Source organism: Haliaeetus albicilla, chromosome 32 (genome assembly GCF_947461875.1).
Source record: "Haliaeetus albicilla chromosome 32, bHalAlb1.1, whole genome shotgun sequence".
Lineage (NCBI taxonomy): Eukaryota > Metazoa > Chordata > Aves > Accipitriformes > Accipitridae > Haliaeetus > Haliaeetus albicilla.
In genome coordinates this window covers 814,304-838,165 of record NC_091514.1, presented here as the reverse complement: position 1 = coordinate 838,165, position 23,862 = coordinate 814,304, and the positions used below count along the sequence as shown (strand labels likewise).

Below are 23,862 nucleotides of genomic sequence, written 5' to 3'. Positions count from 1 at the left end.
ACCTGGTGATCAGCATTCTTATGAGAGGAAATACAGATTACAGGGCATCCTAAAGTCTATGTGTAAATGTCTGCTGGCAAATGACAACAGCTTTCCAAACAAACTGGAACAAGGTTGAAATGTGACAGCTTCGTATTGAACGTTATTCTAAAACAGTCAGGACCAGCTGTGAAGAGTGGCTCTATGTTTGGGGCCACACTCTACCTTTTACAATACAAAACCAAGGCCACTTGGCACAGGAAAAAACCATACCTCTTGGCAGCACCTCCCCACATTGCATCAGTTCAAAAGATTTAAAGTCCTACCTGTCTTTTCAAAATTAAACCCCTATATATTTTTTTTTTCATACATGTTAGCTACCAGCAAGCTTTTACTGGTACCTTTTTTCTGTCACTAGTCTCTTCTCTGCTGATGTTCAGCTATCACTGGAAATCTCATCACGTTGCATAGTTTACTGAAAATTTATTATAACCAAAAAGTGACATAACAGGGCTGTAATGGATTCTGCAAAGCATTTTGCTGCTGCTATTTTATAACAGGTACCACCTTCTTCTGCCAGGCAATTAAAACAAAATTCAGCTGTGAAAATTTTTGCAGTATACCCCACCCAAACTAATCAACAATGGTTAAAAATAACATGCCCCAGCAAAACCTTTCATGATACATGGCCACAACTCACAATTCTCTACAAAATGTTCACTTTTATAAAGCTCTGATGTAAAAATCAAATAATCAAGCAGCAATATTTTAAGTGCAGCACAGGGTCTTCCATGTCACTATTTGCAACGCTTGAATTCATTTACATTTTAACAAAATTTAATACAGATGACTTAGGAATTAAGTCATTTTTTTTTAATATCCGTCATTCTATGTAGTGACAGATTTCATGGTTTGCTTATCTTGATCTTTGCTCTCCTTCGATTTTTCCTTCTTGTGTTTTTGGCTCTTCTCCAATTCCGTTTCGCTTCCAATGTGTTTCTTATGCTTCTTGTGCTTCTTATGCTTCTTGTGCTGCTGCTTCTCTTTTTTCTTTTTCTTTTTCTTGCAGTCTTGACTCTTTCCTGAGCTGGCACTGCTGCTGTGGCTTCGAGGCTGACTCTCAGGACGGCTTTGACTTCTCCTTGCTTCAGGCTGGTCAACTGCAGCAGGTGCTGCTGTATCCTCTTTCACCTTATCAGCAGACTCTTCTTTGGGGTCTTTTGGATTTTTTCCTGCAGCTCCCTCATCTTTTGCAGATACATTACTCTCACTGTCATTTTCATTGTGGTCTTTCTTTGCCTTTTCCTCCTTGGCTGGTCTGGTTTCTGGGTGATCTTTTGTCACTTTGGGGTGAACTTTCTGTGGGGTACCAAGAACCTTCTCACCCTTTTGAGAGGAAGATGTTTCAACACTGCCTGTCTTGGGCAACTCCTCCTTCACTTTTTTCGCAGGAGGTTCCATTCCAGGAGATTTTTCATGAAATGAAGGAAATCCTTCATTCTCATCTCCTTTTCTTCTCTTCTGGTGTTTTTGATGTTTATTTCCTTTGCCATCTCCCTGTGGATGTTCCACTTCCTTCTCTTTTGATTTGGTAGGATCTTTGATGACAGGGCTCGCTCTTCCAGAAGATTTTTCAGGGTAATTTCCAGCTCTATTACCAGGTGACCTCGACCTAGAACAATAGTTACGACTCTTCCCTTTGCCTCTTCTTGGATACAGGTGTGATCGCGAGTAGGAATGCAAATGGGAACGACAAAATGATTGAGAGTGGGAGCGAGAGGGGGAAGAATCTGATCCTGACTTGGAGTAGGTATAGAAACTTCTAGAGTAAGATGAAGCACTAGAAGGAGGCTTGGACCTTAAAAAAACCACAACACACACACACACAAACACAGAGAGAAAAAGAAGTTAATTCAAAACAGTCACTCTCCCCAGTTTTTTCCTCCCAGATTTGGTTTGGGGGTTTTGGACTCTCCATACACTTATGTTCATTCAGCTGCTGACATAATGCTACTGCCAACTGAAGAACTTACTAACATGTAAAAGTTTTGGCTCACAAGACAGAACAGCTGTTGCTTTGTTAGTGGAAAAACATACAGGAAGGCTAAGTCTGTTTCCACTTGCTTCTACCACATGAACTACCATAGCTATCGGCTGATTTAAGGTGGTGTATAGTGGCCTCTACTGCTATGTGAATGCACCCATTTTTTCACTACTCTGCAACTACATGCAGCGCAAATCATTTTTGTTGCAGTAGGATGCAAAAAGAGCAAGTCTTAACGGCTACAGTGCAGTATCAAACATCAGGAAAACACAATTTGGCCTGAAGACAGTAAAGCTCAATTTTAAAATGCCAGCTTAGTCTCTTTAACTTCACTACTTCTTTGGCAATTTGTACAGGACGCAAAATACTTGCACTGCAGTCTTACAATCAACACTTCTAGCCCAATGTCCTAGCAAAATCTTGCACATACCTCTAGCTCTAACCAAGGATAGTGACAGCGCTTCAAGAAAAAGTCGTATCTAAACGCTTCTAAACTCAGCCTCGAGTAATATGACTCAATGCCATTACTCTAGGAAAGCTACTGACAGCATTACTAAGAGACAGCTATTCAGACTCCTGCCCAAGTGATTTGGGGGGATAGAAAACATCAGCTGCCCTGCGTTTTTTCTTCACAAGTTTTTCTTGTTTTTCATTTAACAATGTCAACAAAATTCTAGTGAAAGCCACCAGTCTGCAGTCCAGCTTAAAATCTCTCCGTGTATCCACAGGAGAGAGACAAAAGAGGAGGACAATTTCTCTCACATATCTCCTCTGATGTGCTTTGAGGTAATGGTTACAATCAGAACAGGGAGATGCAGAAAATCCGGCTACTACACCTATTCAGTTCCTAGCCTCCTCACGGCTCTCAGGAGGTGAAGGATGTCATTGCAGAGAAGCTTCAGGGAAAGAGACCCCTGTTCCTTAACAACTGCTGCCCCATTATCACTATCAGTCAACTGTAATCTCTGCCATATTTGAGCTAGTAACCTACATATGAAACTCCTATCCCTGCTAATCCCTTGAATCATCCAATCCATCCAATGAGAGAGAGGTGCAGTGGAACTCCCCCTGATTCTTCCAGACAACCTGCTTCTCCATTACAGACATGTAAACCAGTTACCTGGAAAACGAATGCCTACGCTCCTTTGGAATCTTTTTACATTCCATCCATTCCTTAGCAAAATCACTGGCAAACTCATCGAGTTTGGACTTTTTCTTCTCCCTGTTAAAATAAGTTTGACCTTTATTACAAAAAGGCACCAAGAAACAAAACATGGCCAATATGAGAAAATATAGACTGCATGCAAATGCAACAGGGGAACATCCCATTTCAGCAAAAACAGTTTAGCATTCCTACAAGTTTTAGGGAAAGGTTTAGAATTACATTTGTCTTGGTTTAGTTTTGCATGTTTGCCATCTGCAACACAAAAGTATATTGGAAAAAACACTGTCATTTTTGCTTACGGCAGGTGCACTTGAGTATAACTGCAGCTCGTTATGCGATCAAAATACAAAAATGAAGAACAACGCAGCTTCATTGAGCCAAATACTTACTCCTCTTTAAGAGTCCGTTGTTCTCTGTAAAACTCCTCCCTAGAGAAAGGAGATGCTTGAGTCCTTGGGATGGTAAGTGAAGGAGACATGGGTACTGCTCTTGGAACCCAAGCTGATGACGTGTTTGCAGGAGCTGGGGGATATCCTGGAGGGGGGACAGTGCACCCAGCAGATGGAGGCTGGCCAGGTGGAAACTGAGGAGGAAACGGTGGTGGTGGTACCCCCAGTGGAAGAGGAAGCGCATGGCGTGCTGGAGGATACAAGGGAGCTGGAGGCACAGGCACAAAGACTGGTGTTGATTCTGGTAGTGCTGGGGCCTGAGTCCTTTGGGTACACTCACTGTGCAGGCGTCCTCGATTTGGACCTCTAAAGAAGCCCAAAAACATGTGTCACTGTTTGTTACACTCTGTCGGATTTTAAAGAGGAAAGCGAAGGAAGCGGGAGCATGGTGGCGAGCACTTCTTGTTCTCAACTTAAGCATTTTGCTCCCTGCTTTCCGTTCATGTGAGATTACACTCATTTCTTGATCCTCATACTTGCCTTCCACATCCTCACCCCCAACACTCCCCTCGGTCTTCTCTCCTTACACTCAGCTTTGCAGCTGCGGGTGGAGGCTGCCCATGCTTAACAGAGACTCCCATCTCCCACGTGCCATGTGCCCACCGCTCCTCTGCTACTCCTTGAGACACTTCATATTTCGCACTTCTAACCTTCAAAGTCCTGCACAAATATTAACTCATCTTCTCTCAAACTTCTTTTAACCTCTTCCACATACGCTTCCTGTGCTGTTGCCTCATGATGATGTACTTGGCCTGTTCTTGTCCCTGCATTGTTATTTTCTTGCTTACTGAATCTGAGATTTTAAATCATCTGTGTGGATGGATCCTGATTTTTGTTTGGATTTCTCTTTGAGATTTTATAAACACGGTGCACCCTTACAGTCTATCTAACATCAAGTATATAAAAAAATGAAGGACTGACTTGGCACAGCAATAATAGATAAAACAGACTCTTCTCTTTCCAACGGAGAGAAAGCAGCTTGGCTATTTGAGACGACTAAATTGAAGAAACTCAGAATTGTCCTAAAATAACAGCCTTGACTTTTCCAATGATTTGCTCAATCAGAATCAACTAAGTTGTTCAAAAAAGAATGCTGGAGGCTGGTTTCTATTGGGAAATCAATTTCTTCAGCCTTACACAGCCAGTGAGCAAAAGGGTGGCTTTCCACCCGATCCTTTAATTATATTTGATTTTTAGATGCACTTATGGTTTCCTCAAAAAGCGTGCATTTTTCAGAGTCCTCTTTTCAATTATGCACTGGACTTTTATCGTAAATAATCTTACTGTGAGCACATACCCCTTTGTTAAAGCCAACTCAAATTAGGCCATTTAAAAATTAATGACCACTTGTATTCTACACAACTATCGGTGCACACTTACTTCATTATAAATCAGCTGTTGTAGAATTTATGTGTTACAGCCTCATTTAACACGTTACAAGTATTAATACATTGAATTTCTGTAGAACACTTACAGTTCCCAGCCGGGTCTGCCACCTGCTGAGCAAATTGTACTGGCTCTCGCGGGATGACCTTTTGGAGCGGAGAGAGGAAAAAGCAAAAAACCCCATTCAGTGTATCTGAAGATCATTTTTTAAAAGAAATTCTTTTTTAAAAAAATGAAAGTTACAGTGCCTTACCAGTGGTGAGTGTTGATTGTCCTTGGGGGCCCAGACGACTTGGTAATGCTGGTTGTCTTAGTACAGGAATCTGACAGCCCTTGTGAATAAATGCAGACAGCTGGAAAATAAGCTCTACTAAAATACAAGAATCGCTGCAAATGTTGAAACACAGCTTACCTTCTCTTCCAACAAACTGCTGATTGACAGAGACGAATATGTAGAAGCTTCAGCAGCAGTCACCAGAGCAGCAGGAGGTGTAAGAGTCACGAGCGGGGGTGGTGGCAGTGGCAGCTGCTGCTGCTGTTGGTGCCAAATCTGCTGACGGTGCCTTTTTCTGTAACCGGCTCCATTTTTGAAGTTGCTCACAGCCTAGAGGCAGAAAAACATTTATGAAAAGGTAATATGAAACTTCAGCAGATATAAAAACAAAAGCTTCCACAGAGTAAAATTACTTGTGTAATTAGCTGTAAATGCTATCAATCCCAAAAGAAATCAACACGCCGATACATGAACACATCACATTAAACACTGATACTAACGACTGGTAACTCAGAGTGTCTGTATTCAAAGTACTGCCGTGTTAACACAGAATTTGAAAGCGAGGCAATCACCTTAAACAAAAGCATGACCTGAATTTGCCAGATTGTCTCCAAGGAGTTGTAAGCTTCTGTGATAACAGATAATGTACTGGAAAGGTGAATTTAGCCTTATGCAATCCAACCTTGCTTAAGCAGATGTAAATTAATATTTCCTTCCCTTTCAGCTTTTTACAAAGAGCCTATTCTTACAAGCACTTTACGTAAAAGTCATCAGGTTACCCGGCGTAGGCACTTGTTGGCCACTAAAGCATCAGGCGAAACACCTGTCTGATGACACTCTGGGCATCTATGTTCCTCAGATTCCAGTAAGGCTGTTCTAATACCTGTGTACAATTAGAATAATCAAAATAGCATTAAGCCAAACTAAGGAAGTTTTGGGGGTTCTAATCAACTATAAAAACACGTATATGATCAACAGGTGAATATGGTCTTGAATTGAGAGCATGAAGCTACAAAGGTTCAATAGCGTAAAAAATTTCTAGTATGCAGCAAATAACTCTAGAGTTTTGGTATGTCACTGTTGTAACATTTGAAGATGTAGAGTAGGCTGTGTCTTGATGTTTCAGCTAGTCTTTTTCCCACTATATAGTAGAGTGAGAAGTCCCCACCCTCAAGGTTAATGAATAAAACTTGTCTCAAAAAAAACAAATGGTAGGTTCAAAAAACCATTACTAGGTTCAAGTTCTGAAGGTTTTAACCAACTCTCCCGGGGAGAAAAATGTGGATTAAATGCCTCTAACTCTGCGTTTGTTGCAGACCACCATAAGTCACCAGAGTTGGCTATATAGTTTTGTATGAGAGAAAGGGCTGTGGGCAAACTAAATGCATTCAATATCCAATACTGCAATCACCTGCACAACCAGCCACTCCTCTCATACTCGTCCTTCCGCATGTAAATTTAACTGAAAAACTATTTATTTTACTATTCATTTATTTAACTATTAAAGCTCTGGCTTTTTTTCCCTTTATACCTGAAGAGCCCTTTCCTATTCAGGGTATACTTAAGTATAAAATAGAACTGGTAACAAAGTAATTTCGCGATCTCCCCTTTCTGCTTTCAGAAGAGCAGATGTGCTGTTTTGAATTAACAAACGTGGGAGCTCACACTTACATTCATCACAGTAACTGTTTCCACAGCAGGGAATAATAGCTGCATCAGTCATTATCTCCTTACAAATGAGACATAAAATCTCATCTGGAATAGGATCATCTGAGGAGGAAGAGGATGGCTCCTCTGGTAAAAAGGGAGGCTTTTCCTTCTTTCCTCTAGCATAAGCTTCCCTGGAGGAGGGGAAAGGGGAAGGAAAAAGAAACAAATTAAAGATGGGTAAAGGAAAACTTTTCCAAGCTTTGGATATTATCAAAGGAAGACAGGAGATGGAATTCTTCTCACTCCACATTAGCCTTCTAAAACATAGGCATTTAGTTGAAACTACTTTTCTGTAGCCACCACACTAGAATAGGGAGGGCGGAACAATTTTCCCGCTGCAGAGCTATCCCATTCAGTGGATCAACAAAGAAATTAGCTCAGATGAGAAAAAATCATTTCTTGACAGCTAGAAATCAGGTGAAATGAGTCCCACCTCTCCTTTGCCAGAGGCTAAATGTAAATTTCAGGCTCAGGGGAAACTTAGTCTCCCAGTACTTACATTTTATAAGTGGAAGAAGTCCATGTTACAGCTTCTACAAAAGGAGATCCACGACAGAAACCCCAAAGTGCTACCAAGTGCATTTTAAAACAGCCACTCTTGTCAGCACACAGCAGTATTTTCTTAGTTCATAGCAACAGGAAATCTGCAGCCTGTTTCACCCATAAGATCTAATAAAACCCAGAGGGAGGAAATCTCAGCCTAACAGCTATTTGTTAAACTTTGCAAGAAGCCTTTGAAACACAAAGCAGAAGCAAAACGAGCTTTCACAGAGAACGACTCCCACTGTAACCACTACTGAAATCTTTTGCAGAAATGCAGGTTCTTAGCATACCACAAGTTTAACCAAGTTCCAGGGGCATGAACAGTACGACCACCCTATTTTAACATTAGAAAGCATCACAGATTTTAAGGTTAAGATACAATGACAACGCTTCCTCCCTCCTCATTACAGATGCAGGTCAACCTCATTGCACTGCCACTGACATCTACGCACGGTTTCTCTCGTTCACTTTTTGGTCGGTCCAATTAATTCCATACTTACACATTAAGACATGGCATTGCGTATTTTCCAGTTTTTGTCAGCCTAACACCCTCCGTATTGGGATCTTTCACCTCCACCAAGAAAGTCCTTGGAATTCCTGTGCTCTTTTTCATTCTGGAAACAGACCCAGAACTTTCGTCCTGTTGAGACAAGAAATGCAGACATACCGCATCTTAAGACCCACACGTAAAATGACATTTCAATGATGATTTTAAGCAGCAAGAGCCTTTAATCCTCTCCTTTTACCTAGCGTAAGGGTCGCTTGACTAAAATACTTCTTTTCCTAAATGAATACAGCCAGGATGTTCCAAAGGCTTGAGCAGTGTTTTGAACTTGGTCGACATTCTTTGGCTTACCCTCAGGTTCCTTAAGGGTGAAACAGCCCTTAGCTCATCATCCACTCAGAGAAGAGACACAAAGCCGCTCCTCCTCCGCCAAAGGGCAATTCAGAGGGAGAGCTTAATTCAGTGCTCTGAATCACTCCCTGGGGAAACTTACATTCACCATCTCTATATGAAGGCTAAATTCATACCTCATGCATGTACATTCAGTGACTAACATTAAACGGCATGAAGACGCCACCAGAGGCTTGTCTGATTAAAACACACAAATGTTCAGTAGATGGGGTCAACAGAAACATCTTCTTTTTATACAAAACACTAAAAACGATGAACTGTCACTAAAAAGAGTTAAAACCAGAAAAATTTCCAATAACATTGAAATGTACAAAAACACGCATGCAAGTTCACAGAGAAAGATCTATGGACACATTTCATGTCCATGACCTAGAAAAAAGAACATTTTACATTTCTAATTCCAGGTTTCCCTTGAATTCTGAAGGGCTTTGCAACATTGCCATATAAGCTCTGTATTTCACCCCAAGAGAAACAATTCTTCACGTGAGCATTCACGTACTTGTTACCTAACTGCCAGGGTAAAACAATTAAAAACCAAGTAACACCAGAAGTCCCCCACAATCTTACCCCATTTGTTGGGCAGTTCTTTATAGAGTGGCCAGGTTTTCTGCAACGATGGCAAGTATGTGATGATGGAGGTGGACCCAAGGGTTTCTTCATGTAACTACAAGATTTGGGGGAATAAAAGAACAAGGTATGCATGTGTCTCTCTTGTTAAACCAAAGACCTCTACAGTTTTTTCCATAATCTTCAAAGAACAGATCTGACGTTATCAACACTTACTTGGTTGGATCATATTCACGGCTGGACTGTATCATCATAGCTCTTATTTTATCTTCTTCGGAAGCATTGGCTTCAGCCAGATTGGCAGTCTGTTTAACAGGCAATTATTTGACACGCACATTAGAAACACGTTTAAGCCCACACAGCCAAAGACAACACCGCTCACCCAGTCCTGTAAAGAGCAGCACAACACTAGCTGAGGTTGCATGAAAAGAGCTGCTTATAGAAAATACCGTTGTCCTGAAGATGTTCTGGGGAGCCCTTGCACCGTTATTACATGGTGTTTGTGTGCGTGTTAACCTACTTGACAAGAGCGTGCTTGGGCACTCAAAACCTTAGGCTCTGTTTGTACCTTACAGAAAGACTTGCGTAACCAATCCAATTGTCTTCCAAGTGGACCGAAGGTGTTGAGGATTTCTTGGCTGGGCGAAGGCATGTGAGCAATCCAGCCGTTACGTGGGAACGAAGCATAAGTTTACAAAACGCTGGAGCAGACAAGGACGCTGTGTCCTTGTACGCTGGGAAAAAGGAAGATAAGAAGAGCCTGACAAACAACACCTGGATGCTGAAGAATGAGATAAGTGACTGCTGGACACCTCGTGAAGAAGCTTGCTCAGCCAATAGAGAATAAGATAGTGTCGCGTGAAACGGGGTATTGTACCAATTAGAGTATTGTATAAGGCGCGTGCACAAGCGCATAAGGTATATAACTGTATCCAACGTTGTAGTAAATGGACTTCACTTGATCGCATTGGTCTGTGTGTGATGTCCCTCCGCAACACCGAAGGGATATGTAGACAACATTACACGATCCAGTATTTTTAAGGTGATTTTTAAGCTCCAGCCTATTTGAAGAAGACATCCACTGTACATTTAATTGAGAAAGATGCATGCAAGTATCCTTATTTACATTTTGCAGCATTAACGGGACACACAACTTAAGAGTCAGGGAAGTTGTTTTTGCTTGCTGAAATGCAGCTTCCCACACAGAAGCATTAAAAGGAAGCAAGCTTTTTATAATCCCTCAGCAAGACAAAAGATTCTTGTCACTACAAATTTGACCATCATGTGCTGGAGGCAGTCCACACTGCATGCTTCCCCCTCTACTAACTTCTTCATATTAAGTGATTTAACTACAGGAAGCACAACCTGCATTTTTTTCCAGTTGACTGTGTCCTTGTAACATACAAATTGTAATATCAACCTTATGCAGAAATAGATCTTTCAAATTATTGAAGCCAGCTGTTTTTTCAAAGTAGTATTTGTTCCAATGTTTTTATTTCACACTAGTCCAGATCCAAGCAGGGTCTAAGGGAGAGGCTGTAAAGGATGTGGACCTTCAAGCACCTAGCATTCAGATCAACCACTCAGATCAACCACTCATGGTTTTGTTTTTGTATGCGTTCATTCACAAAAGCAACCAACTAGTGTCAACATTCTATTAAATGGGTGTTTCGTAGACACCATTTTTTTCTCCACAGTAACATAATCCAGATCAACACCTATGAAATCATTTCCATTAACATTTACAGAAAACTTTACAGATACTTGACTAATTTCTTTGAACCCAAACAGTTTACAAAACACATCCAAAACCCACAACACATTAGTAGGAATAGACCAAAATTCAAATATGGCATTTCACACGTCGTAATAATAAACCAGAAAACTCTGAACACATCACCTCCATGCCAAGTCAGTCTGCACTAAAGAGGTTAGAGTAAGTAACAGGTTTGAGCTGCTTTACATTATGTTCCTGTATTTTTCTGGAATACTGAAATTTTCTCAAAAGCTTAAATGTGTACACCACAAGGACACTTCTTCATATTTTAAGAGTAAAATTTGGCATACGTTTACAGAACCAAGGACATGTTTAGGGACAGCACTAATGGAGACCAAGTTCTTTTGGTGGCTACCTTCCAAACATTTCCACTCCCCCAGATGCACACAATTTAATTCTTCAGTGAGAGGGGAAAGGAGTGACCAGTGCGAAGAGATTCCTCTTTCTTGGAAATGAACTCCAGCCTTCGTTTTCAGAAGAAAGAACTAGCTCCTCTGCATTAGGCCCTGCCCTCTCTAAGCTTTGTAACTTTAAAGACTAGTTATTTCATTGGCTAGCCCTATGCCTGTTCACAAAGTGCAGCCAGTAGTGCTTTCCCAGAGGAAGGTACACATTGTTGAGCAAAAAATGCAAGCAGTTCCATAGCAAAACATGGCATTACAACAGTTCCAGAAGGTCACATCTGCTAATATGCCACACACACACATCGGTATATTCCTAGAAACAATCAGGTACACTTTCACACTTTACACAGTCTGCATTCAAACAAATTAGACTATGTTGTCTACTGTCTATATACTAGTATTTATGAAAGTGTGCAGCATTAAAAGAATGGATCTGTAACTTTAATGGCTAGAAATTCAAAAACAGCCATGCAATTGTCCATGTTACAGAAACGATTCTCTTTTGGCTGTTGCCCACTCCCCCCTCCAAATGTCCGTAACTTACAGCCCATTCAATTCTTCTGTAAAAACTGTTAGTTTCCAATGCAAAATTAATGAAACATATGAGAAATGGTAAGCAGCTTCTGAAATGCTGCTTCTGTGTTTCTGGAAGATGAGTAATAGTGCAACATTACGTTGAGGCTGATAAGGTACTCCCCTTCTATCTTCCCAAAGTGGGAACTACTCTTTACAGGCTAGTACCAAAATAGACACACATTTTAAAGTTAAAATTAATACTTTAAATCAATAAAAAATAAATTAAAGTTTTGTTTCCATTACAACAGGTATCCAGCCATAGATCACAGTATAAGATTTTAAAAAACAAAGCAAACACTTTTTTTTTTTTTTAAAGAATTTGAAAAGAATATATCTATACCTTAGCAAGCTGGGCCAGAGAAAGAGATGCAGGAGAGGCATCTATCTGTTCACAAAAAATTAAACACATATTCAAGTTCTACAGTCAAAACATAGCAATAGTTAACATCTACTGTAGTCTGAAAGTCTGCACTGTATCCTCTGAGTGTCACTGACAGGGGCACTACCAAGCCCGTGTAATTTGTGTTTGCTCAAAGTCCAAACCTATGGCACCTTAAGAGTGCCTGTGTGGTTAATGAGAAGAAACTAAAATAACCAAACCTGCATGACATCAACTTACTGCTCCACAGTATCTCAGAGAGGGACCCTTGTCAAATGCTCACATCTGTCAATTTTCAGCTAGAAAGGATTTACGTTTATTTGAGAAGGAAGCATCAATACAGGAAACTTATTTTCCGTGTAGCTCGTCAATTAATCAGTTAACATCTCATCATTTCTAAATGCACACAGTTATGCTTTTATGAAGACAGTAGCGGCCTGGCAAAATCAAGCACAGGCATATCGGCCCTCAACCATGAACTCTGCCCCTCCTGTCACTAAGTTTAAAAATGCCAAACTCACCATACCCCACAACACCCAAATAAAAACACCAGTCCAGAACTTCAGCCATGAAAGTAAACCACCACTTTGTCTAGAAAAAAACAGACTGCTCACATTAGTGAAATAAAGGTGTTTACCATGACAGAGCAGCCTACAAAAACAGAGAATACTGATGTCTTGTATTTTATTAGACCACGGGCCATACTATCCAAATTAGTTTGGGAAGTGTGAGAATTTAATATTATGCTCCTTATTATCAGAGCAAAACCAATTTTTAATGATGATGAAAACATGGAGTCAGAGCACAGTCCTGTAATTTTTTTCTCCACTGCAACCACACTCCTCCCTCCCACCTACCTCCTGGAACACCCTGCAGGAGTGAAGCCCTCAGGCCACTAGTTTGTAATAGGCTGCAGCGTTTATTGGGAACTAATAGTGAAATGCTGCTTTTCCACAAGTAAGCAGGGTAACACTTAGCTTGTTCCTTTTCCAGAATATGGAATTATATTATGCCACAAGCAGCAGTTAAGCTTACACTAGCAAAACATGATCAGAAAGACACCTGAATCACTGCTTATTAGGACTTTGGTTGTTCAAAAATGTAGAATAAAGTGTCACAGCGCAAACTGAACAGCTCTCCTCAAGATGTCACTAAATGGATCGGAGGCGAGATTAAAATCCTTCCTTGGAAAAAAGCCCTTGTCCTTTATTACCTAACGTAGTGGAAGAATTCAAGGGAGCAGTTTTAGCAGACTCTGGGGACAAAATATTTACATGCAGAAGATGTTTCCTCACTCCAGTTAATCATGTCTTCTCTAGATGTTTAGGAAAGCACAGGCAACATTACTCTAACACTAACTAAAACATTCTTGAAAACGTGCCTTTGGAGAGGAGCACCCAGATCTGGAACAAGAGACCTTCTTTCCACTGCAAATCTTACCAGAAGATTCAACTCTCCTTCCCTTCACAACATTTGGTACCCACTTCTGTCAAAAACGGAAGTCTGATCAAGTATTTTGAAGCTTCATGCTCCACATGCCGCTCTTCTTCACATGTGGAAAAACAGGCCTATGTTCTCTCATGGCAGGCACCACCATTATCACTTTGCGGGTTTTCAGAAGCAAACAAGGAATTAGGAAAGCTCTCTATTGGAGTCTGGCATTAAACAGTCTAGGATTGACCAGTAACTGAAACATAACAGTTAATATTAGTTCTTGTATTTTTTTAGGAAGCAGTTATTATATGGCCTGCAGGCAACAGTCTGATTTCTTAAAGGAGATGAAAGCACTCCTTTCTATGAACAGTTACCAAAAGCAGCAGATAGAAAATTAATGTACTATTTAGTACATTTGCCCAACGGCCATCTTCCAATGATCCTACATACTTTTGTCTTTGGTTTTTTCCTTTAAATTTCTACTGAAGTATTTCCTGCCATCCCTCCAATCGGTCAAGTAGAAACAACACCTCCATGAAACTTGTATACAACCCCAAGGTAATACTGCAGAAGAATTGGGGAAAAAACCCAAACCAAAAAAACCCCAAAGTAACCAAATAAAGAAAACCCTCAAAAAACCAGAATCAACAGTCAATGTATTAACTCCCATTTCAAACAGAAGCCTAAACAGAAATTCACATAAAGCAAGTGGGAAAGGGGACAGAAAATAGGAGGAAAAGGCTAATCTCACTACTGGAGTGCTGCATTTAAATTACAGTGGTTTCCTAAAACCCAATAGCTTGGTTAAACTGAAAATTCAGCCAGGAAGGATCACAGCTGTGCTTGACGGTGCTAAAACAATGCGCATGACTCTCTGCATTTCTGCAGCCTCTGAGGACTAATACCAACTAGAGATCCTTGCAGTTACTGAAATAGGAATACGAAAACAAATAGGATTCACTTTCTTGATTTGGCAGTAGTAACAGTAGGACAGCAGCACAGATTTGGAAGTGTAGAATGACAGCTAACATAAGAGCAAGACAATTAAGAAATATTCAAAGTATAAGTTTTTGTGCATCCTTTTAAAAAAAAAAATCTGGACTGATTTTAACATTGCTGCTTTACTGTTCAACAATGATTGGCAAGCCTTCCCAGTGATTTATTCAGACCACACTAAGATCCAGGTTTGGCTTTGAAATACACGCAGAAAGATGTTTATTTAAAATAACAAAACAAAAAAAACCCCACACACACTTTAGACCAAGACCTGAGTTAGCTTTAAGAATAAAGCTAACTGTGCCTCCAACACTAGAAGCACCTGAGGCTGCAGTGCTTTTACTCTGTGTCTGTGAGAGAGAGAGAGAGAGAGAGAGGACTTGTAAAGAGAGATGCAAGGCTTCCACCCTCCCTATGGCTACCCACAACCCACATCAGGTACAGTCAGAGCAAACAAAAAGGGAACAGTTTTGCTTTGTCTTCCTTTTAATTAGTTCTAACTAAGTCTTCCCTCCCACTCCAGGATTTTTCCTTTCTTAAAAAAAAATTTTTTTTTGAGACATCTATCTAAACTTTACACCAACATACAAGAAGTTTTCCACTTTAAGTTCATTGTATACCATTCCACGAGAATCAGAGGCTGTATTCCTCACAGAACACAACCCCAGAGTTCATGAATTTCTAGATTAAGTTACCCGCACAGCTGATCAAGGGATCAGATCCAATGATCCAGGGTTAGTGCAAAGCCTCACACCATTCTAGTGAAGAAAAAGCAGTTATACTTCAAGATGAAAAATAAAAACCAACAAATAGGAATTTTTACATCATAAGGGCTATTTTGAAAAGCACAGTTACACCTAGCCTTCGACCCAAGTCGCAAATCCAGATCTAGACCATTACTGGTTAGGTATTTCCTGGTGTGACTTCTCTCTAGTTTAGCAGCAGAATGACCGTGTTTTCTAACCTGAAGAAAAATGCTGCCCCTTTTCCAAATGGAAATTCAGAGTGGGGGTATACTAAAGAAAGGCTTAACCTTTGGGAAATCAAAGCAGCATCCAACCCCAAAGCCACCCAGGTCCAAAAAATTACTGCAGGCAGCAGTTCAGACAAATGACAGGGATTTTACCCACAAATACACCAGGCTCTAACCTTGTGCCAAAATCTGTACACTGGGTTTTAGATATTTTCACTTGCAGACAAACTATTAAACTAAACTGCTTCATCAGATAGAGTGGAAAGATCAAATGCAGAATGTCAGAATACCACTTTGCGTAGCAACCATATTTAAATTCATGGCAATCTCTTAAAGGCATACATGTACTCAGAGGGGCCCAAATAATATCACTTCAATTATACACTTTTAGGAACAAATACCCAAGCATTTAAGCACATGAAAAGGAAACATTTAGCTGCACATGACTGTCCTCAAAGCGTATGGGATATGTTGGTTTGGCTATTTGTTTGAACCCCCAGTTCAAAAGTAAGAAACAGTACCAAGTCTAACCACAGTGGTTTCTCAGTGGGTTTTGATAACATTTTCAAAATCCTTTAGGCAAAAAGAGTATTTAAAAAAAAAAGCTAAGCGATATAATGTGGAAATGGCAGAACATTCACTCCAAACAATTTGGATTGCAAGAAACAAAAAGCACAAAACAACCTGTACAAACATACGCATTACTAGCTATACACAGATGTAGAACATGGCACCATGTTCAGTTGTGCAAACCTCGGACCTACATGATCTAAAAGCGATCATACATTACCTGTGCAACACAAAGTCATACAGGAAATATTCTAACATATTCAATGTGAAACGCAATGCATCGCTAGGCACCAATACCAATATTACATTAGAACTGTGCAAATGATGGCATTACCCAGTTTTTCCTATGCTGAATCAAAGACATTGTCTTTACAACATATACCAGGTTTTACTGGACTATATAATTAGTTAATGTTTGGAAAATTAATACAAGGCTACGTTGTTTAGAATTAAGAGCAGTGTGTAGAAAAAAGTGTGAGATTGTGTTTTTACATACTGCTTTTGATGTTCCACGCACTGGCTCCGTTTGACTCCTGGAAGAAGAAATAAAGGTGATCAGAATTTCAAGTAAAGCACTTGTACCCAGCATAAAGCAGTGACAACAGATTATAAAACCTGAACATCAAAACATTATGTTCTGATAGTCTAGGGAATGTGGAAATTTATTCATATACCTAAACTGTTCCCTCTTGGCACATTCAGCGCAACTAAAAAAAACCAACAAACAAACCCAAATCCCGTTTCTACTTTGTCACAAATTAAGATGTACAGTTATAGAACACAACAGTGCAAGAGGAAGTCCTCAGGTATTTTGTCTCTGCTGCGTCAGTATCAAAAAGATGAAGTCTGTATCACAGCTTGGCGTTCTTAAATAATCAACTCTCAAAATACAAAGGCAACTTTAACCAATCTGTGCCTATCTAGTATTACAAATGGGTACAAGATACAGTACTTTAATTTCCAAGAAAGAACACTGACGTTCTAGACACTTTGAAGTGCAAGTGTACTTCAGAGGAAACAGTCAGTCATCTGACAAAGAAATAACAAAAATGGCAGCAGCATAGGCTTTAGAACAGAGTTCTTTGTGAAAGCCCAAGCACTGTATTCAGATAGCTACTACATTTAGCATATGCAATATTGACTAAAAATAGTAGTAGAAATGGCACCTGAAAGCAGTTTCTGGGGTTTGGTGTGATTTAGGAGCCCTGTGATGAAAAAGAAAAGGTCTTACTTGCCAGCATTTGCTTTAAGATAATCTTGAAAAGGCTACAATCTTTTTGGCAATAGTCATTACATTTGAAAACTTGCTGAGATTCCACACACTTATTGATCTGTATCTGCATGCCACTCATCATGAATCAGACGTGCAGCCCTTGATCTAGTTAACAAACAATTCATACGTCATCCAAAGTGTGCCATGAGCAGAGACAATTCAAAGGCTGCTGTGGAATTTACGTACAAATAGAAAGGCTCATGCTTCCTGCCACTGCTAGAATACCACCAGGCTCGCAAGTACAGCCACGTACCTCCTGAAGATGAGGAAGCACAGGGAAATACTTTAGATTACCACACAATGGTTTCTTCATCCATTTACCTTGAAGAACATACAACAAGGTGAGTAACGCATTTTTGAAGGCCTCTCCACCGTTACAGCATACGTTCCTCATTCCCAAACATTAACCACTCTACCAGTTGTTTCTGCAATGTTTCCAGCTGAAGGAATAGAAATCTGCCTGGTTCATTTTCAACACTACAACAGCAGCACCATTCTTTCCTTATCCCCACATACAGGTCTTTGTTTGATCTTTGATGCTAGCAGCATCTCTCCTCTCATTTCAGGCCAGTATTATGATACCAGGAGAGAGCGCCAGCCAACCAGAAACGGAGGATGTGTTGACAAGGTGGCACTAAGCACACATATTTAAGTTAAACATGGCCAAAACAAGGCCATGTTTATAAGCACAACACTGTGGCGTCCTGAATTCCTAGGTAGTGCCTGAAAGCACTGCAACAACTGCTGAAGTAATATGCCCAAAGTTTACAGGCAGAGTCACAGCAATTCAGGGTTTTTTCCTCACAAATGCTTCACAGGTACCAGGATGCTGCTGTACTGTTTTTTCGAGACACGCAGTAACTCACCAGTCTACTTTATTGACTGAGAACCAACATGAGAAAGACATGGCAAAACCACAAGCTAATAATACCTACTAATTGTGGGGGAGAGGCGTCTCTTTAAGAAGGCTGGAAAACATGAATGTTCAAACAATGCTAATGTAGCTGAATACATACATGACAGCAATAATCCTGTAGTCAGCATTGCATCTGGATAGCTTTAAGTTTAACCAATACATCTGATTCTCTGTCCTCCAGAAATCTTAGGAATATAGATTGAAAACCAGGAGCACTGCTATCAACTTAGGGTAAAAACAGACTTAGATAACTAGTAACGCTTGGTAAGGTGCTGAACTGCTTACTGAGTTTCAAGTTTGGAAAGGGTTAACTATTCCTTTGTTGTACTCGCTCAAAAGGTGATACACTTTAGGAGAGTGTTCTTTTTCTCTTGACTGAAATGGACATTGTCTTTAGGAAACTAACAGGAATCACTTATGAATGGAACTTCTGGTTTGCATGGTTTGCCAGCTGGCAACCCTTGGTCTTTCCTCTGTGTCTAGTATGCAAAACACCCAGATTTGGGGGGTAAGAGTACCTGCCATATCCCACCCTGCCTCCCCCAAATGCAAGAAATAGTCAAACACTGACAATCAGACTCTTCTGAGGCGGGAACAAATTATAAGTTTACACAACTATGCCTATCTGTCTTTACTATAAAGGCAATCAAATCAAACACATAAAATAAGGAATCTCTCCACGTAGAGGAAATGGGATCTACAACTTGGCTCTCAGAAGAATCAACCCCAAGAACAAACCCAATGGAATCATCTTAAAAGCTACCATTGTTGCAGTTTGAACCCCATCTCCCAGCAGGCCAAAACATGTAAGTCTGCTTTGGGACAGATATATTAAAATCTAGCCCATGACAACAAAAATTAACAGCAGCTTTAACAAGAAAGATACAATCTGAATGCCTCTTGTAAACTAATATCAATTTAAAAAGTTAATGCACTGAAACCCCTAACCAAGAAGACAATGCTTTACGGAGACTTACGTAACACAGGTTTTGCTGGTGACTTTAACTCCTCCAGCAGGGATTCTTCTAACAATTACCCATGAGTTCCTAGGAATCAGGGCATTACCATCTGTGTATTCTGAAAACAACATCAATACAGAAGAAGAATCTGCCAGTTTACGAGAACATATATCAATACATAATTACACAACATTTCAGAGAATCCCTTGACGGATAGAAAAGCAAAATTTGATATGTAACATTGCGCTTTTATCATCCCAACACACTGAAAGTACATTTCAAGAAACCTTCAGGTCTGATAATCAAACACAAGCAGCACAATCTTTTTCATGGTTTTAAAATGGTTGGAATGCCAACAGCAAAATGGTCTCAAAGGTCACTGAAGCGGAGTCTGCTAATGCATGAGGTTCTTTCCTGATCTAGCTTAAGTTGCTTTTGCTTCTGTTAGGCTACAAAACCAACAGAGCTTTGGAGAAAAACCAACCACAGCAAAGTCTCACCTGCATAAACCAGATTCTGAAGTCTGACTAGCTTGCCCTGCAACAAAAGAGGCCCTCAGCTAAAGCATGACAACTCTGCGCCATTGCTTTCGTAGCTGTTAACTATATCAGTTCCCCTGTGCTGCTAGTGGTCAAGACTGACAGAACACAGAAGAGCGCCTGCCACCTCTGTCTATTCCTTGGAGCTTAATCCATCAACACCACCGCTTCTCAGCTCCTCAGCGCTCTACATGTAAATGGAAACAAAACTGGCAATGCTAGTATTTGGATCACTGAAATTTGGGGGGGTTTTGAGCTTGCTTTCACAAGTAGGGCACAATTGGCTCCAACTAAAGTGCTAACTACCCTCTGAAGCTTATCATCTAGTTTGAATTAACCCAAGGGTTGTGAATTGGTTGTCAATTGACATTATTTCAACAATGAAATGAACATTTTACTTCTATTTCCAAATGACAGAATGCTTCTTCAGAAAACTGAGAAATCATTTAGCTGAAACTAATTCCTGATCTTCCCCCCTAGGGAACCGAACAGCAAGCTTCCTCTGGACTTCCGAGGAGGTTCAAATTGTAGGAGAAAGGACTACTAATGACGAAAACAAAAGCTTTTACAGAAGTCATGTATCCTGAAAGCAACCCCTAGAGCTCTTCTCAAAAAAGAAACTCTAACCCTTCCACAGCCACCTGTCAAGAAAGGCCTGCACTGGGACTTTTTGATGGAGAAGGAGCTGAAGCAGTACTGGGGCCCAGGCAGGCAACTGGGAGATCATGGCAGCTGCAGATCTAGAAGCCCAAACCAGCTGTTTCGACCTGCTGAATGGAATAGAGCGTTCTTTCTGGTCCAGATCACAAACTGCTGGACTGACATTTCAGAGATAGAGGACAAGCAACAGTGGCTCCACAAAAAGGCAGGAGTTTGCTACGCCTGTGCTGAACTGAGGATTGTTCTAGTTCTGCAGCAGCTTTACAAGTGGCAGCACCTCGCCTGGGAAGAGACTGTGTATATGAGGACAGCAACCAATGCATTTATTCACAAATGATGCAAGCCTGCAGAGGTCAATTCGAACATGCCCAACAGCTGTGTGATGCAAAAAGAGGAATAAGTCCTCTTCTAGTACTTGGTGACAATTCATTGACCATTAGAAGAGAAGCATTGACACCGGCCTTCTGAATAGACTTATCCTTGAATGTGTGTTTATCTATCTATCTATCTATCTATCTATCTATATCTATCTTACGATGGATGCTTGTTTTCAATTCGCTTGTTAAGTGCACCATGAAGAGAGGTCCAGCCATCTAGTAAGAGACTGATATAAAACTGAATTCACCTTAAAAGTCCATCAGTACACATTTAAATGGATCAGCTGAAGAGTGACAATAGCACGTTGAAGGAAAGGCTTTCTTTGTATAGGACACTTATCCTGGCACCTATTTGTATTTGGTACTTGAAGTATCCCACCAGCTTGGTCACCGTGTCAGAGAATTTGTGGAAGAGTGTTTACATACAGCAGAGTCCATTGCTGAGTTAGTTCTGTGAAGGGGCCTGATACCAGTTGGCTTTAATACATTTATTTTTCCTACACCTCAATTAACTGTATTAATTTTGGTGATGAAATTTTATGAGAGGCGAAGCCAAACAATGTCAACTAACAAGGTAACTTTTTTAATTTTTTAAACAGGGAAGGACTAAATCTGGCGCACTGTTCCTGAAGTCCCTCTCAATTTGAATTTAACAGAAGCCAGCTTAGTCTAACAGCTCTCAGACTGAACTGGTGTCTCCCAGCAGGAACCTCTTCCCCATGGGCAGCAGCATCCCCTAGCAGAGACTCGGCAACTACCAGGACCTGCAAAGCAGCGTCACACTGCCTCACCTCGTGACTCCACATCTGCAAAGCGAGCAGTGACGTCATGCCCAACAAGGCTACTTTTCACACTTGTCCAAGCAGCGCTCCAATAGAAATGTTCAGCAAAGCTGGAGGTAACAACATTGTTGATTCCTATTTCCTGATAGCACAACACTTGTTTTACTGGCAGTGATGGCCAGTAAGGGGCTACTGGGCTTTTGTCAATCTGACCTGTGATTAAAAATAAGGATCCCATTAACTCAGAAAGCTTGCAAAAGCAAAGGAAGATTTGGATGTTATCTCAAAGTCAAGAGCAGAAGAGACAGAACAGTCTAAAAGCCAAGAAATTTAGTATGCTTGAAAGACCCAAGGCAAAGAAGTATTTCATGGAGGCAGACAAGTTAAACAAGAGCTACTTTGACTGCTGCCTCATATGGACTCAGAAATCTTAAATCAGCTATTGCATTAGTGTCCACAACCTTCTTCCTGCAAGAAAGTACAAGCAGCTCAGGTTATGCTCCGCTTCGCACTGAATGCACAATTTAAAAATCCCATTTTTAAATTCACCTATACTTCTGAAAATCTGCTAGCTTTAATAATTTCTGTCATATGTATGCTATCAACAGGTTACTGAAAAAAGCTCCTACTTTATTTTACGGCCTGCTTTAATCCACCGTTTGGAGTCTGACAGCAGTGCAAAAGCACCTCTCTGAGCACTATGCAGAGAAGTATTTTCACCCAGATAAAGTACAGAAGCTCTTCAGAACAGAAGTCATCAGAAGGCAAGCCTATATGTGAAATGACAAAGAAAAGCCTTTACCAGCCTTAGATGCCTTGCCAACCAGCTGTTATGCTACTGGGGAAGGGATTTGCAGAGTAAGAGCTGACAAGGACTACTAACATGCCAGACTCTCTCTACCAGAAAAGAGGGTAACTCCCGAGAACACATTTTCACCCTAGCGCTTAAAAATATGCTTTCTCACGATGTGAGTTTTTAGCTCTCTTCTAATCAACACCACTTGCACACTTTGCGACAAACAAATCATCTGTGTAGCTGCACTGAAAGCACTGCCTTGAAACATCCTGATGAACAGACTGGACTATTACTGGATTTTCAGCTTCCACCCAAGCTGTCGCAGGGTCGTCTGCGACACCGCCAGCCGGGCAGTCCCCGAGGCGCCGTGCCTGTTGCCCCCACGCACCTTCTTTGGTCTGGGCGTTGGTGATCTGCAGGTCGCAGCTGGCCGCCGTCAGCTTCTCGCGGCCCATGATCTGGAGCTTGAGGTCACGCAGAGAGATGTAGAGGCCGTCAAAGGTGACCATCTCATAGTTCAGCTTGGAGAAGAACTTGTAGTGGACACACGACATGGTCAGGGCCACGCGATGGCTGCTCCACGACAGCGTCTACCGTGGCAGATGGAGGCGATGCTCACCCGGCTCCTCCTCGCAGCCCAGGCGGGCAGGCGGATGATGGGGAGAGGCCCTGTGAGAGACAGAAAGAGTTAATGTCTCAAACATGGCGGTGGGGCAAGTTCTACGTAATGATGAACTCTGCTCAACAACGAACCCTGCACAGCAAGGAACCACAGGTGAAAAGAAGCCAGTCAGCACAGATCAGCACAGACATCAGCAACAGGATGGGGAGGCCATGCCGGGGGGGTGTGCAGCTCTGTGTTCTGATATGCTGATCTGATATGCTGAGCAGGGCAGCTCACCATGCATGGCCAAAGATCAAACAATGGTCATGTCTGCAGGGAAGGAAGAGTTACTCCCCAAATGACCTCCAAGCCCAGCGATCCATTTCCCGAAGGTTCTGAAAGCACAAACCGTGCATGACGCTTAACTAGCCTAATGAGTTTGAGTGCTGTCTCAGTCATCGCAGCTGCTGCTGCAACAGCCCCAGCACAGGACATCATGCCTTGAATTACGAGGTCTAGTTCTGCTGAGTCACATTCTACAGCTTGCAGACGTTTCTGGGCCAACTGGATAGATCTTTCAATGCCTTCTGGGTTTCCAGAGTCAGGAAACCCTTTTGATTTCAGTGCTGTCCTCTATATCCAAGGGATAGTTATTTTTGCTATTTCCGTCTGTTTGTTCTTCCTGTTACTAGTGATTTGGAAGCCTAGGTTTTAATAGGGTAGCCTTGCTTATAAGCCTGTGGTGGAATATGGATTATACCTATTCATTCCATAATTTGGCCATAGCCACAGTCCACAGTACGGCAGCGGAGGC

At 41.2% G+C, this 23,862-nt stretch overlaps 2 protein-coding genes across 2 annotated transcripts; both read right to left on the bottom strand.

Annotated features, from left to right (window-relative positions):
- Positions 1-867: 867 nt before the first annotated feature.
- On the bottom strand, positions 868-3,561 carry LOC138683237 (E3 ubiquitin-protein ligase RBBP6-like). Its single transcript, XM_069774787.1, has 3 exons — positions 3,488-3,561; positions 3,144-3,245; positions 868-1,837 (listed from the first exon to the last, which is right to left on the bottom strand). The coding sequence occupies exons 1-3, from the start codon at positions 3,559-3,561 to the stop codon at positions 868-870; spliced, it is 1,146 nt and encodes a 381-aa protein (XP_069630888.1).
- Positions 3,562-3,596: 35 nt separating this feature from the next.
- LOC138683217 (E3 ubiquitin-protein ligase RBBP6-like) lies at positions 3,597-23,007 on the bottom strand. Its single transcript, XM_069774763.1, has 12 exons — positions 22,833-23,007; positions 19,309-19,408; positions 16,639-16,675; positions 12,131-12,175; positions 9,250-9,338; positions 9,034-9,130; positions 8,051-8,190; positions 6,969-7,138; positions 6,077-6,180; positions 5,436-5,627; positions 5,277-5,355; positions 3,597-5,169 (listed from the first exon to the last, which is right to left on the bottom strand). Exons 1-12 carry the CDS (start codon positions 22,996-22,998, stop codon positions 5,108-5,110), a joined length of 1,281 nt encoding a protein of 426 aa, XP_069630864.1. The 5' UTR covers positions 22,999-23,007; the 3' UTR covers positions 3,597-5,107.
- Positions 23,008-23,862: the final 855 nt, after the last annotated feature.

Excerpts from the sequence above, each read along its gene's own strand:
- LOC138683237 (XM_069774787.1), bottom strand. The coding sequence starts at position 3,561 with ATGAAGCTGCGTTGTTCTTCATTTTTGTATTTTGATCGCATAACGAGC. Across the intron at positions 3,246-3,487 it reads TATACTCAAGTGCACCTGCC|GGAGAAGAAAAAGTCCAAAC; the intron begins GTAAGCAAAAAT and ends TTATTTTAACAG. Across the intron at positions 1,838-3,143 it reads CGTAGGCATTCGTTTTCCAG|GTCCAAGCCTCCTTCTAGTG; the intron begins GTAACTGGTTTA and ends GGTTTTTTTAAG.
- LOC138683217 (XM_069774763.1), bottom strand. The coding sequence starts at position 22,998 with ATGTCGTGTGTCCACTACAAGTTCTTCTCCAAGCTGAACTATGAGATG. Across the intron at positions 19,409-22,832 it reads CAACGCCCAGACCAAAGAAG|AATACACAGATGGTAATGCC; the intron begins GTGCGTGGGGGC and ends TGTTGTTTTCAG. Across the intron at positions 5,356-5,435 it reads GCAGTTTGTTGGAAGAGAAG|GGCTGTCAGATTCCTGTACT; the intron begins GTAAGCTGTGTT and ends TTTATTCACAAG.